Source organism: Penaeus chinensis, chromosome 19 (assembly GCF_019202785.1).
Source record: "Penaeus chinensis breed Huanghai No. 1 chromosome 19, ASM1920278v2, whole genome shotgun sequence".
Classification (NCBI taxonomy): domain Eukaryota; kingdom Metazoa; phylum Arthropoda; class Malacostraca; order Decapoda; family Penaeidae; genus Penaeus; species Penaeus chinensis.
Window position 1 is genome coordinate 2,861,214 of NC_061837.1, and position 15,337 is coordinate 2,876,550.

The 15,337-nt window shown below is 39.4% G+C and overlaps 1 protein-coding gene across 1 annotated transcript in view; it reads left to right on the plus strand.

Annotated features, from left to right (window-relative positions):
- LOC125035243 (TBC1 domain family member 12-like) overlaps window positions 1-9,539 on the plus strand; it is a 45,954-nt gene extending 36,415 nt beyond the window's left edge. The window contains exons 3-10 of the mRNA XM_047627506.1: window positions 2,962-3,184; window positions 3,622-3,763; window positions 5,204-5,321; window positions 5,885-6,016; window positions 6,709-6,859; window positions 7,275-7,475; window positions 7,811-8,024; window positions 8,368-9,539. Coding sequence (XP_047483462.1) covers window positions 2,962-3,184; window positions 3,622-3,763; window positions 5,204-5,321; window positions 5,885-6,016; window positions 6,709-6,859; window positions 7,275-7,475; window positions 7,811-8,024; window positions 8,368-8,570 — 1,384 coding nt within the window. The 3' untranslated portion in view covers window positions 8,571-9,539. The remainder of the gene's footprint in view (window positions 1-2,961; window positions 3,185-3,621; window positions 3,764-5,203; window positions 5,322-5,884; window positions 6,017-6,708; window positions 6,860-7,274; window positions 7,476-7,810; window positions 8,025-8,367) is intronic.
- The last annotated feature ends 5,798 nt before the right edge of the window (window positions 9,540-15,337 follow it).

A 15,337-nucleotide genomic window follows, 5' to 3' on the forward strand; every position in this document is an offset into this window, starting at 1 on the left:
CTCCCCATTCTCCTCCTCCCATTCTCCTCCCCTTCTCCTTCCCCTTCCTCTTCCTCTTCCCCCTCCTCTCCTCTCCTCTCCTCCCCCCCACCCCCCCCCATCCCCCTTCTTCTTTCCTCTCCTCTCCTTCTCCCTCCATCCCCCCCCTATTCTTTCCTCTCCCTCCTCCCTCCCTCCCTCCCTCCCTCCCTCCCTCCCTCCCTCCCTCCCTCCCTCCCTCCCTCCCCTCCCTCCCTCCCCCCCCCCCTCTTTGGGTTACATACTGATACATTCGTGATACATAATTCATGCCTTTCACAAACGGAATTACGGAATGGCATTAGCATAAATCACAGCTGGATGCAGGACGACATTAACAGTTGATGACGTCATAGAAGCAGGGTCGATTATAACGTGTGGATGTATTGTGATCTGTGATGTATTGAGTGATGTGTGTGATGTGTCGTGTGATGTGTGGGATGTATTTTGTGATGTATTTTGTGGTGTGTGATGTATTGTGATCTGTGATGTATTGAGTGATGTGTGTGATGTGTCGTGTGATGTGTGGGATGTATTTTGTGATGTATTTTGTGGTGTGTGATGTATTGTGATCTGTGATGTATTGAGTGATGTGTGTGATGTGTCGTGTGATGTGTGTGATGTATTTTGTGATGTATTTTGTGGTGTGTGATGTATTGTGATCTGTGATGTATTGAGTGATGTGTGTGATGTGTCGTGTGATGTGTGGGATGTATTTTGTGATGTATTTTGTGGTGTGTGATGTATTGTGATCTGTGATGTATTGAGTGATGTGTGGGATGTATTTTGTGATGTATTTTGTGGTGTGTGATGTATTGTGATCTGTGATGTATTGAGTGATGTGTGTGATGTGTCGTGTGATGTGTGTGATGTATTTTGTGATGTATTTTGTGGTGTGTGATGTATTGTGATCTGTGATGTATTGAGTGATGTGTGTGATGTGTCGTGTGATGTGTGGGATGTATTTTGTGATGTATTTTGTGGTGTGTGATGTATTGTGATCTGTGATGTATTGAGTGATGTGTCGTGTGATGTGTGGGATGTATTTTGTGATGTATTTTGTGGTGTGTGATGTATTGTGATCTGTGATGTATTGAGTGATGTGTGTGATGTGTCGTGTGATGTGTGGGATGTATTTTGTGATGTATTTTGTGGTGTGTGATGTATTGTGATCTGTGATGTATTGAGTGATGTGTGTGATGTGTCGTGTGATGTGTGGGATGTATTTTGTGATGTATTTTGTGGTGTGTGATGTATTGTGATCTGTGATGTATTGAGTGATGTGTGTGATGTGTCGTGTGATGTGTGGGATGTATTTTGTGATGTATTTTGTGGTGTGTGATGTATTGTGATCTGTGATGTATTGAGTGATGTGTGTGATGTGTCGTGTGATGTGTGTGATGTATTTTGTGATGTATTTTGTGGTGTGTGATGTATTGTGATCTGTGATGTATTGAGTGATGTGTGTGATGTGTCGTGTGATGTGTGGGATGTATTTTGTGATGTATTTTGTGGTGTGTGATGTATTGTGATCTGTGATGTATTGAGTGATGTGTGGGATGTATTTTGTGATGTACTTTGTGGTGTGTGATGTATTGTGATCTGTGATGTATTGAGTGATGTGTGGGATGTGTCGTGTGATGTGTGGGATGTATTTTGTGATGTAATTTGTGGTGTGTGATGTATTGTGATCTGTGATGTATTGAGTGATGTGTGTGATGTGTCGTGTGATGTGTGGGATGTATTTTGTGATGTATTTTGTGGTGTGTGATGTATTGTGATCTGTGATGTATTGAGTGATGTGGGTGATGTGTCGTGTGATGTGTGATGTATTATGTGATGTATTATGTGGTGTGTGATGTATTGTGATGCGGAAATGTAGTGGAAGGCGAGTGTCATACGTGTATGGAAACGTGACGAGACATTTCTGCTTTTGTTTGTTTGTTTCTTTGCTTTGGCATTTCCAGGATTCTTTGTTTATTTGTTGTTGATGGATGGATTGATCGATTAATATCTATTTTTTTTTTTCTTGATAATTATTTGACTTTCTTGCGTGTGTTTCTGTGGTGGGGTCGGTTTTACGACTTAATTATTTGATGTGATTATTCAGTGAATTATAATTATGTCTGATTATGAGACCTCTTTCTCTAGTAATGGCGGTATAATTATAGATTTGTCGATTTCTATATTGTGGATGTGGGAGTATTTATGGAATCTTTCTACGTCTCTCAGTCTCTCTCTCTCTCAGTCTCTCTCTCTCAGTCTCTCTCTTTCTCTCTTTCTCTCAGTCTCTCTTTCTCTCAGTCTCTCTCTCTCTCTCTCTCTCTCTCTCTCTCTCTCTCTCTCTCTCTCTCTCTCTCTCTCTCTCTCTCTCTCTCAGTCTCTCTCTTTCTCTCTTTCTCTCAGTCTCTCTCTTTCTCTCTCTCTTTCTCTCTCTCTCTCTCTCTCTCTCTCTCTCTCTCTCTCTCTCTCTCTCTCTCTCTCTCTCTCTCTCTCTCTCTCTCTCTCTCTCTCTCTCTCTCTCTTGTTCTTTGTGTTTTCTTTAAAAAAAAAGTTAATTTATGTCGTATAATTTTTTTTCTTCGTTATGTAGACGGCTTAATAAGTTACCGGATGATACGTATTTATCTCTATATATTTATCTATGTATTTGGGTGTTCTGAATAAAAAAGAAAGTTAATACCTATCTGCCATTACCAGATTATACGTATTTATCTTTATGTTTGTGTTTTCTGGAAAGTAAAGTTTGTATTTATATGTTGTGTATATTTTCCCCGTCGTTAAATAGTTCATTTAATGAACTAAATGATGTATTTTTTTTTTCCATCGTCATCTAATAGTTTATTTAATGAACTACCTGATTTTTTTTCTTCTTCTTCGTCATTTGCTTATTGAACAATCTGATTACTCTCATTAACCCCCCCCCCCCCCTTCGTCTTCCAGGAACCTATTCTCGTGGCGGCACAGCAAAGATGGCGGCAGCGGCGGCGGCGGCGGCGGCGGCAGCGACGGCGGCGGCGGCGGCTCCTCGTCGTCGACGTCGTCCTCGCCCGTGCCTTCGTCGTCCCCCGCGTCGTCGTCGTCGTCTGCGTCCTCTCCCGCGGGCGGCGCCTGGAGGATCTTCTCGCGCCCGCCCCTCAGGCCGCCACGCTCGCCCGACCTCCAGGTGGGTTGGGGAGGAGGGCAGGGGGAGGGAGAGGGAGAGGGAGAGGGAGAGGGAGAGGGAGAGGGAGAGGGGAGGGAGAGGGAGAGGGAGAGGGAGAGGGAGAGGGAGAGGGAGAGGGGAGGGAGAGGGAGAGGGAGAGGGAGAGGGAGAGGGGAGGGAGAGGGAGAGGGAGAAAGAAAGGGAGAGCGAGTGCATGTGCGAGAGAGCGCAAGTGTGCATAAAATATGTTGGTTTATTTGCCATGTCCTTGTAAAACTATTTATGCTACAACTAAACAAACAAAAATTTAGATTTCCTTTTTTTTTATTCTCCCACTCACTTGCACATATCACATTGTTCACACAAACGCTGAAAGACTGACCACAGCCACATGTCGTCAATGCCGAGATCTCGTAAGCTCTCCCTTCCTCCTCTGAGCTAAATGTCTCTCCCCGCAGGCTCGGAATTGCGAGCTGGAGGCGGGAAGCGCCGGCCTCATCATGGAAAACAGGCCCACCAGTCTCCCTGCCAAGACGGCCTACGAGCAACTGAAGCACAGGCAGGAGTACCAGCAGATGGTATCGGCCGCTAAGAAGAAAGGTGGGCGGGGCTGCTCGGTATTAATTGTGGATCCGTATTGGCCGTTCTCTTCCGTTGGCTGTCTCTTTTAATTGGGTTTTCTTTTTTTGTGTGTGGAATTAGCCTTTCTCCGCGTCCGTTCGACTTTCCTCTTCGTTTTCTCCTTTTTTCGGTTCCTTTTTCATCTTTTTCTGTTTCTTTTTCTTCTTGTCTTTACTCCATGTGCTTCCTGTTTTCCTCTTTTCCTTCCCGTTTTGTCTTCTTCCCTTTCGCTACCTTGCTCATTTTCCTTCCTTTTTCTCGTCTCCTCCTCTTCCCCTCCCTCCTGTCTTTTTTCCCGTTTCCCTTCCTCCTTTTACCTCCCTACTTCTTCCTTCTCCCCTACTCATTCCCCCCTTCCTTGTTTCCCTTTTTACTCGTCTTGCCAATCCCCTTTCCTCCACCCCCTTCTTTCTTCCCTTTCTATTCTCCTTCCCCTTTTCCCTTCCCCCTTCCCCTTCCCCCTTCCCCCTTTCCCCCTCTGTCTGCCCTCTTACTCTGCTTCCCATTCCCTCTCCCCTCTTCCCCCATTCTCCTTTCCCTTTTTCCTTTTTCCTGTTTTCCCCCTCCCCCTTCCCCCTTACCTCTTCCCTTTCCCCTTACTTTCCTTCCCCATTCCTTCTTCCCATTCCCATTCCCACACCCCCCCTCCTCCCTCTCCCCCTCCCCCTCCCCCCCCCCCTCCCCCTTCCCCTCCCTTACTACCTTAGCAGCGTGAAACCATGTGTAAGACTGTGTGGCCAGATAATAATTGCGTTATTGCACTTTCTCTCAAATCTTGATTTAATTGCACTTGTTTGATTGATTCCTGGTATTGGTGTGGTTAGAGAAATTGAAAAGCATGATATTACAGGAAGCAAGAGTGTTGTTATCTCCCAGAGTGAGTGAGTGAGAGGTTTAGTGAGTGATGAGTTACTGATTTTGCAGTCTATATGTATATAAGACACGTAGAATTAATGGCAGTGCATGTAGGTCTTGCTTCTTAGGTTTTGAAACTTAATGTCATTGATGAATTAAAAGATGTTCCTTTGATTTCTTTTTGAAAGTATATTTCTCATGTTTAGAGGTAATTGGTTCCAGATCATTGGTGGGTCTATGTGTTAGTATCTCTGTGCCCCTTTGTCTGTACATTGTCTTTTGACATATAGAGAGTTTACTTATCTTGTTTGGATACAGCTTGTGTTACCCTCAATAGCCATGGTGGACCAAAACCTTGAATTAGTTTATGAATTAATTAAATTTGTATTGTGCTTTTAGCCAACTTAGTTTAGTTATGTGTGGGGTAATGTGGTCATATTCATGTTACAAGATCTACTCTCATAGCACATTATGAGTTCTCAAAATACCCCCTCATCCCTCCCTAGGTCCTATTTTCTGTCAAAGAAATGAGACAAGATAAGGAACTTCTCGCCTCAATTTCAGAGTTAAAAGAAGCTAAGGAACGGAAGAAGGCTCAAGCCAGCCAGCAGAGGTTAGAAGAGCAGATGGCGGCAGCCGTCACAACCTGGAATGTTGAAATATTGCCAAAATGGGACACAATGTAAGTAGGATATTTTTTTTTATTATGATTGTCATTAATCTCTTCCTATTGGTAACATATCCAAACAGAATGCAAATTTGTAGCCAACTCGGGGTCACTTAGTAGGCTCTATGTGGCCAATAGGCTGTGTGTGGCCTCACTTGATGGCCTCAATGCGTGAATTTTCAGGAATGGTTTTCTAATGCTAACAATGTTGATACTGTTATTATTGACACTGATTATTATAGTATTTTTAACACTGCTATTAACTACAAGAAGTGAAAAAGAATCTTAACAAAAATCAAGGAAAAGGGAAATATGTGTGAACAGCAGGACTAGTAATTGACTCCCAGGTGATGAAGCACCTGTGGAGCAAGCTTTGTGTGTACAAAATGTATTAACTTAAAATCACAGTGGACATGGCACATATGTCATTTCACCTTTGGCATCAGTGGGCTAAAAAGAAATGAATGCATAATTTTCAAGAACACAAATAAGCCAAGAGAACAAATGTAAAAAAATTTTCTGTTCATTTATATAGTCTCTCTTGTACAGCGCTGTCCTCATACCCCATGATTTTCCAGGCACACACACAAGAAGTGCCGAGAGCTGTGGTGGCAGGGCCTTCCGTCGTGTGTGAGGGGGAAGGTATGGAAGCTGGCGATCGGAAATGACCTCAATATAACGCCACAGCTGTACACCATCATGGTCCAGAGGTAATGCACTGCTGTTATCGTGATCATATTAGCATTAATTTTGTTTGAACATTGATAATGTTAAGTGTTTGTAAAGGGATAAAATTTAGCCCTCTAAATTGGTTCTTATTTTGATTGATGGTGGGTTTACAACTGTAATGCAAGATTCGTCTCTGATCAAATGTATACGATAGTTCACGATTATAGCTATCAGGATTATTTTATGAACTGCCATATATATGTATGTATATGTATGTATATAAATATAAATATAAATTATATATAAATATAAATAATATATATATATATATATATATATATATATATATATATATATATATATATATATATATATATATATATATATATATATATATATATATATATCATAGGTCTTTCATAAAAGACTGAACTCTTTATTAGACTTAGTAGTTTCCCAAGATAATGACTAATAATACTTTTGTTAATATAAATGTCTTTATTTTTTCATCTTTATATTGTAGCATTTTGTAATATTTTATATCTTTTTCATATTGTGTACTTACCATTTGTTTTGCCATACTCTGACATTTGGATATACTTTAAATACTTAAAAAGAAGATAATGACTTCCTGAGAATGGTTGCAACTAATGATTAATTAATTATGATATAACAAGATAGCAACAGTTTAAACCCCATTACCCTAAGACTCGACATGTTGCTTCCCTCACAGGTCGGTAGAGAAGCTGCTCAGCCTAAGTGAGTGTGGAAGCATGGCCAGTCAAGAGGACGTGACGAGTGACTGTGGGGACCAGGAAGCCACAATCGACCTCATACGGCTAGATGTGTCAAGAACCTTTCCCAACCTGTGTATCTTCCAGAAGGTGAGTTGAGGAAGATCTCGTTTTGTGGTTTTGCTCGTGTGTGGAGTGTGGGTGTGGGCATAAAAGTGTATGTATATTTGCTGATGTGTGTGTGTATGTGGGTGTGTGCGTGTTTTGTGTTTATGTTTGATATTTTTGTGTATAATAGTAAGTATTTTTTTTTTCTTATGGTTGTATCTAGTTTTATAGTTAGGTGTAAGGATTTGTGTTAGAATAAAATACTTCTTGGTATTCATTATTTTTTGTTGTTGAAAAATGTAAGGTGGGAAAACCAGTACAGCATGTCTTGGAGTTATTGATTCGTGGAATAGTCATTAGCTTCTAACTCATTAAAAAGAAATTTCTTATTAAATGCAGACCTAGTCAAGGGATCTGAATCTCTTTGTCAAGACTCACAATAAATTTCATTTTCCAGGGAGGACCCTATCACGATCCCCTTCACAACATCCTTGGGGCCTATGCCTGCTACCGTCCCGATGTCGGCTATGTACAGGGCATGTCCTTTCTAGCAGCCACTCTGCTGCTCAACATGGACGAGACCGATGCATTTATCGCGTTCTCTAATCTCCTCAATCGGCCGGCACACATGGCATTCTTCAGAGTAGATCAGCCTGTGGTGAGACCATTTTCCTGTGTATATCTATCTATCTATCTATCTATGTATAATCTTTTTACTTACTTTTATTTTTGTCCCTTTTCTTATTTATCATAATTAGACTTTAAAACATTGTTGCCTTTCGAGGTATGCAACACATTTTGTTTTAGATTTCCCTGAGGCTAACATTGATTATATATGCATATGTATCTCCAAGAGGAATTGTATTGATAATTCATCTAGTTTTATACATCACAAATAGCAGGTAGAGCCTCTTAGCAAAGGTTTCACAATTGTAATTACATTGGAAGAACAAAAGAGACAAAGTGATCTAACTCCCAAGATCCTCCCTCCAGATGTGTGCATACTACAACGCCTTCGAGGAGCTCCTAGCCATGAATCTCCCTCACCTTGCGGAGCACTTGCGGAACATTGAGGTCACACCAGACCTCTACATCCTGGACTGGCTGTTGACGGTGTTCTCACGGCCATTACCTATTGATGCTGCTGTTAGAATATGGGACGTTTATCTCAGAGACGGAGAAGAGTTTCTGCTTAGAGCTGCCATTGGTGTGTGACTTGTTTTTCCTTTTCTTTTTATTTGAGCTCTGTAAGAGATTCATGAAGTAGTTGATTTTTGGGACATGTTTGTTGATCTGTATCATTTTTTTTTTATCCCCCATTCTTTTTCCCTATTGTAGGTTTTCTGCAGTTCATTAAAAAGCTACATTCTAATGGAACACAGCGACAATATTTTAATCATTAGCATTCATCTTGTGACAACATACCTTTTTATATGCATTTTTCTAGTATTAATGGCAGGCAAAAGCACTTTTAAGTTTTAAGACAAATAAGTGAACTGCAGAGTTAAGTGTATAGTTATCAGCTTACTTATTCCCCTTGATTTTTACAGGCATTCTAAAACTTTACGAAACGGTCCTGACCAACCAGGAGTGCACTGCCACTGCGGCTCAGTTCCTCACCCGCTTGCCAGAGGACCTCGGCGCAGACGCTCTCTTCCGAGCCATTGCATCCGTCCGAACCTCCGCCCACAAACGCACATTCACACAGATCCTGCAAGCGCACATGGACGCCGCGGCCAGTCACTCAGTATGATTTCCGGCCGATGTTTATTGCAGTTTATTGTTATTATTTTTGTATTTATTGGTGAATTTTTTTATGGTGTATATGCGTGTTTTGGCCGTGACTGAGAAAGCTTGGAAAGGGAAGTTAAGGAGAGAAAAGGATTATGAATTGTCTGATGGATTCTCTTGTGTTAAGAAATATTTTTCTATGATCTGATTTAGGTTCACAGTTTGTATCGATTTGCTACGGTATTTGAGTATTCATAGAAACTTGAAAAGTGAATAGAAACTACATTTTTGTATTTTTATCATCTTACTGTGGTCAGAATATGATTTGTAGTTGAAAGTTTTCCTTATTTTGTAATGTAATTGATTTTCTTTTCACCATTATTATTATGATTGTTCTTATTACGTATATCTTTAAAAGACCAAGCAGTTATATAAATGAATACTGTAAAATATGAAACCTATGCCAAAATCATTACACTCCATTTCATTCATACATCAAAGCATTATTCATAGCTCGATGCTTTAACCCACCTTTGCGCTGTTTCGTTCAGAAGCTGATGACGATGACTGGGTACCTGCGAAAAAGTGAGATTTTTACTTCATCTTCCCATGTCCCATTAACGTAATTAGGGGGCTCTTTTCTGCTTTTGATATAATATCTCCTTTTTTTATATATATATATAATATAATATATAGTATAAACAATCTTTTTATTTTTTCATATTTAAAAATTGCTGCAGATCTTCCTATTTGATAAGCTTAAGGGGGGCATACCTGCAGGACCAAACGCTTGTACAGGTTAGTGATAGTTAGGTAGCGTAAGTTTGTCACACTGAGAGTGTCTGGCGATGAAACTGTATTGTCAGGTATGGATTGATTGGCCAGGAAAAGGATTCATTTGATTATTGTTGATATTATTATCATTACTGATATTATCATCATTATTATTGTTATTATCAGGATTGTTATTTTTTTATTGTTATTATTATTGTCAGGAATATTATTATTATGATTATTATTATTATTATTATTATTATTATTATTATTATTATAATCATCATTATATTACTATTACTATTGTTATTACTATTACTATTACTATTATTATTATTATTGTTATTATTATTATTATTATTATTATTATTATTATTATTATTATATATTATTATTATCATCATTATCATTATTATCTATTTATCTATTTATTTATTTTTTATTATTGTTTGTAGCTTGGTTTTACCTCTCTTTGATATTTTATGAGATTAAACCAGAGAAATTAATAAGGATGATATTAAATGAGAAATTAATAAGTTAATAAGGAAGATATAGAAATTAATAAGGAAGATATTCAACATTACTCATAACGTGTAAATGGATACTTAGATATCTCACAAAATGACTTTTTCATAATTTTTTTCCCCCCATATTATTGTGAAAATTGACAGAGAAGAATTTCCGTTTTGAAATAGGTGTGAAGTGTTTTTCTTCACTGTGGGAAAGGTATTTACCTGACGATGCCGAGAGTGGTTTTTGAAGGCTAAACATGTACCTTTCATTAACGGTGCTTATCTTTTTTTTTCTTCTTTTTTTTTAAATCAAAGGAAACACATGGAAAGATCATTTTAGTGAAGACGAAAAGGAAGACACAAGAGACGTCATCCACCTTACTCAGACATCTGTTGAATCATCTTTTTATATAAACTGTGATAATTAAATACTCACATTACATATAACTTTCATCATCTAACTTTTCAACATCAGCTGTGATTTAGGTTTTTGAAATATGAACTTCTCCTGTTCACTCACTCACCTCCACCCTTCCTTCCTTTTTTCCCTCTTTCATCTCCCTTCTCTTCTTCCTTCCTATTTCCTTCTGTTTCCCTTCACTTTTTTTTTTCCTTCTTTATCTTCCACTTCCCTCTCTTTCTTTCCATGCTTCCTTGTGTCCTTTCCCTGTATCACCCCTATTTCTTCTCTCTTCCTCCTCTTACTTGACCCTTTCCTCTCCCCCTTAGTTCATGTATTTTATCCTTCTTCATGCCTCTACCTCTCCTCTGCCTCTAGCTGCTCCTCCTTTCCCCTGCAAAAGAAAGCTGCTTTTGAAGGACAGCATGATTAAGCGATTGTTATTCTAAATGACCATTCTTATATCCGTGATACCTATTTACAAGGAATGAAGGTAATACCAAGCTATATATGTGTGTATGTGTGTGTTTGTATATATATATATATATATAAATATATATTATATCTTGTCAGCATTCGTCTTAACTTTGCATCAGTTGTTTGGTGATGTGGAATTAGGATTCTTGAGCCACAAGCACTGATATTCAATGCTGTGGCAATGAAAGAAAAGATTAATTGGCTGAGCTGTGTGGGCCACTGTTAAAATACTGATACCAACAATGCTAAATGCTTTGAAATGAAATACTGCAATTGTCTGTGGCACTTGAACAGGTCACTGCGAATCCTAGTGCAGTGCTTGTGTGACGATGTAGGCTCAAGGGAAGGCTCGAATCGTCTTAATTGTTATGTATATTGTGAGATATGGCTAGATATCTGTACACTCCTTTCTACTCAAAGATATGTGTTGTTATTGTTAAATGTACTGTAGTGATCTTATGAGATTAGCTCCTTTTTTTTCTTAATAATTTGTATTTTTTTTTTTTTTTTTTTTTTTTTTTTTTTGCTTTTTTTTTTATAATTATTTTTAAGGAAGAAAATGAACAAAAACTTTTAAGCATATGCCTTTCATATATATATGTATTTTTTTTCCCTCTCTCAATCTGGTTAGCAGATTTGTTTAACCAATTATCTGTACACTTCAGTCAGCTATCCGTACCTTCCCTTGTTATGGCAAATGATGTGAATGTGATGCTAGAGATTTCAGCTTTGATTGAAGTTAATAATCAGTGTTTATCATGCTTGTAAAAATTGTATATAAATTTGTAGTAAGAGTAAAAGGTTTGCATAATTTTGCCATGGTGCAAATGTTGCTATGGCTATTAAAGAAGTTGCAGACTTTTAAATGCAAAGTCAGAAGTCTTCATCATCACATTCACTGTAATAGTGGCATCTTGTCTCCCGCTCTCCCACCTCCCCCCCTGGCCCCCTTCCGAATACGTCATACTGCTACCAAATATACTCACTCCCCCCCCCGCCACGCATGCTCCGGCCATACCGCCACAATTTCCCTCCCCACCAGCCCCCCCACCCCCCCCCCACACACAAAACCTACCTATCTGCGCACCCACAACTACAACCACACCTACACCTACACCTACACCTACACCTACACCTACACCTACACCTACACCTACACCCACACCTACACCTACACCTACACCTACACCTACACCTACACCTACACCTACACCTACACCTACACCTACACCTACACCTACACCTACACCTACACCTACACCTACACCTACACCTACACCTACACCTACACCTACACCTACACCTACACCTACACCTACACCTACACCTACACCTACACCTACACCTACACCTACACCTACACCTACACCTACACCTACACCTACACCTACACCTACACCTACACCTACACCTACACCTACACCTACACCTACACCTACACCTACACCTACACCTACACCTACACCTACACCTACACCTACACCTACACCTACACCTACACCTACACCTACACCTACACCTACACCTACACCTACACCTACACCTACACCTACACCTACACCTACACCTACACCTACACCTACACCTACACCTACACCTACACCTACACCTACACCTACACCTACACCTACACCTACACCTACACCTACACCTACACCTACACCTACACCTACACCTACACCTACACCTACACCTACACCTACACCTACACCTACACCTACACCTACACCTACACCTACACCTACACCTACACCTACACCTACACCTACACCTACACCTACACCTACACCTACACCTACACCTACACCTACACCTACACCTACACCTACACCTACACCTACACCTACACCTACACCTACACCTACACCTACACCTACACCTACACCTACACCTACACCTACACCTACACCTACACCTACACCTACACCTACACCTACACCTACACCTACACCTACACCTACACCTACACCTACACCTACACCTACACCTACACCTACACCTACACCTACACCTACACCTACACCTACACCTACACCTACACCTACACCTACACCTACACCTACACCTACACCTACACCTACACCTACACCTACACCTACACCTACACCTACACCTACACCTACACCTACACCTACACCTACACCTACACCTACACCTACACCTACACCTACACCTACACCTACACCTACACCTACACCTACACCTACACCTACACCTACACCTACACCTACACCTACACCTACACCTACACCTACACCTACACCTACACCTACACCTACACCTACACCTACACCTACACCTACACCTACACCTACACCTACACCTACACCTACACCTACACCTACACCTACACCTACACCTACACCTACACCTACACCTACACCTACACCTACACCTACACCTACACCTACACCTACACCTACACCTACACCTACACCTACACCTACACCTACACCTACACCTACACCTACACCTACACCTACACCTACACCTACACCTACACCTACACCTACACCTACACCTACACCTACACCTACACCTACACCTACACCTACACCTACACCTACACCTACACCTACACCTACACCTACACCTACACCTACACCTACACCTACACCTACACCTACACCTACACCTACACCTACACCTACACCTACACCTACACCTACACCTACACCTACACCTACACCTACACCTACACCTACACCTACACCTACACCTACACCTACACCTACACCTACACCTACACCTACACCTACACCTACACCTACACCTACACCTACACCTACACCTACACCTACACCTACACCTACACCTACACCTACACCTACACCTACACCTACACCTACACCTACACCTACACCTACACCTACACCTACACCTACACCTAATTTTTTTTGGGTTTATCCAAAGCAGACAACCAACCACTCACATTAATAATAAAATAAAAATAAAAAAAATTCCCACGTGTGTCATTTGTCGTTATTCTGAAATGTGAATGATTACTACTACTACAATTTATGTTTTTGAGAAGACTGTTCTGTTATCAGGTTGTTACTCACATTTTTCCACTTTTTTTTTTTCTTCTTTTTTTTCTCCCCCCCCCCCCCTCCTCCAATGTAGTTAGTCATTTACAAATGCACACACATATTCATATACATGTACTCATATGTACATACACATGTATACACTTCTACAGGTACACTTCTATTATTATTATTTTTTATACATGTACACAAACATGCACGCTTCATATGCATAAATAAACATTGAATAAATATATATCTAACCATCCAGATTATTTGGACTTTTGGCTTCTCACTCTGGCCTGCATGATTAATGACAATACTCTTTTTTTATTTATTTTTTTTATTTGTATATCTGATAACTAGTCATGATTACAGATGGTAAACTATTAAAACTTTATAAGACTATAAGGGTGCTTGTGGTCAGATTTTTTTTTCTTGTTGGGATTCACACATTGCAAATTGTCTAAGCTCATATTTTGTTGATCTGAAGAGGCTGTATGATATTTTTTTTTTTTTTTTCTTAAGAGAATATGTTGGTATGTATCCCTTTTTTTATATACATTTTTATTTGAATGTTTTATTGTAAAAATACTTCAGATTGATATATCAGAAAACCTGTTATTATTGCTATCTGTGTAATATACATATTTCATAGACTTGCTCAAAATTCCATGTGAATGATGGCAGAAAACATTGATCGAGAAGAAAGTAGAGAAAAAAAAAAAGATTGTATATTATGAATTAGGTACTAGGAAGAAAGTAATAGTTGACTAGCAATTTTTGTACTGCCAGAACCATTGAATTTGTCCATATTTACGTACCAGTTGTATGTGTGACAATGTGTATGTTTTCATCATCCTTATGGTGTCATTGTGCCTGATCTTCAGTGTATTTACCTGCTGTCACATGTATGTTCCATTTTATACTTGTTGCATCTGAAGGACTTTGTCTATATAACAAATAAAACAAGCTTTGTTTCATGCTGTTTTATTGGACCATTTTTTTTTTATTTTAAAGGGCATTTTGAAAGTTTAACAAAAGATAAACTGACCAACTTGTAAATTAGATATAAATAAAGAAAGAAAAGACTGGCTTGATAGGTTTATGGAAAATAAAGGTGAAAAGTATTGTTAAAGTTCACTTTGGAATGGAATTTGAATAACCATGTAACCATGAATTCTTGCATGTACAGATGTTAAGAATCTGAATGTTGAAAGATCATTTTTGCCATAAAAAAAAAAGGTAAGGTGGGCAATCTCATTTTCCAGCATCAAAATGATATACAAGATCAAACATCTTTACCTATACTATTATTTTTACTGGATCGATTAACAAAGCTGACAAAACTTAATATGGGTTATGAAATTTTAAGAATTGAAGGCAACTGAATATATATACAAGGCGTTTATGCTTAGAGGGGGTGTTTTTGAAGTATTACAAGCCCTCCCCTGCTTTTGATCCAATTTAATCAAAGAAAACAAGGCAAACTGAAAAGTTTGAAAATAGTTTGATAAAGCACTAGAAATGAAAACTAAAGAACAAGGGACCCTCCACAGCCATGAAGCAGCAGACTGGTCTCCCAGCAAAAGATCAAAAC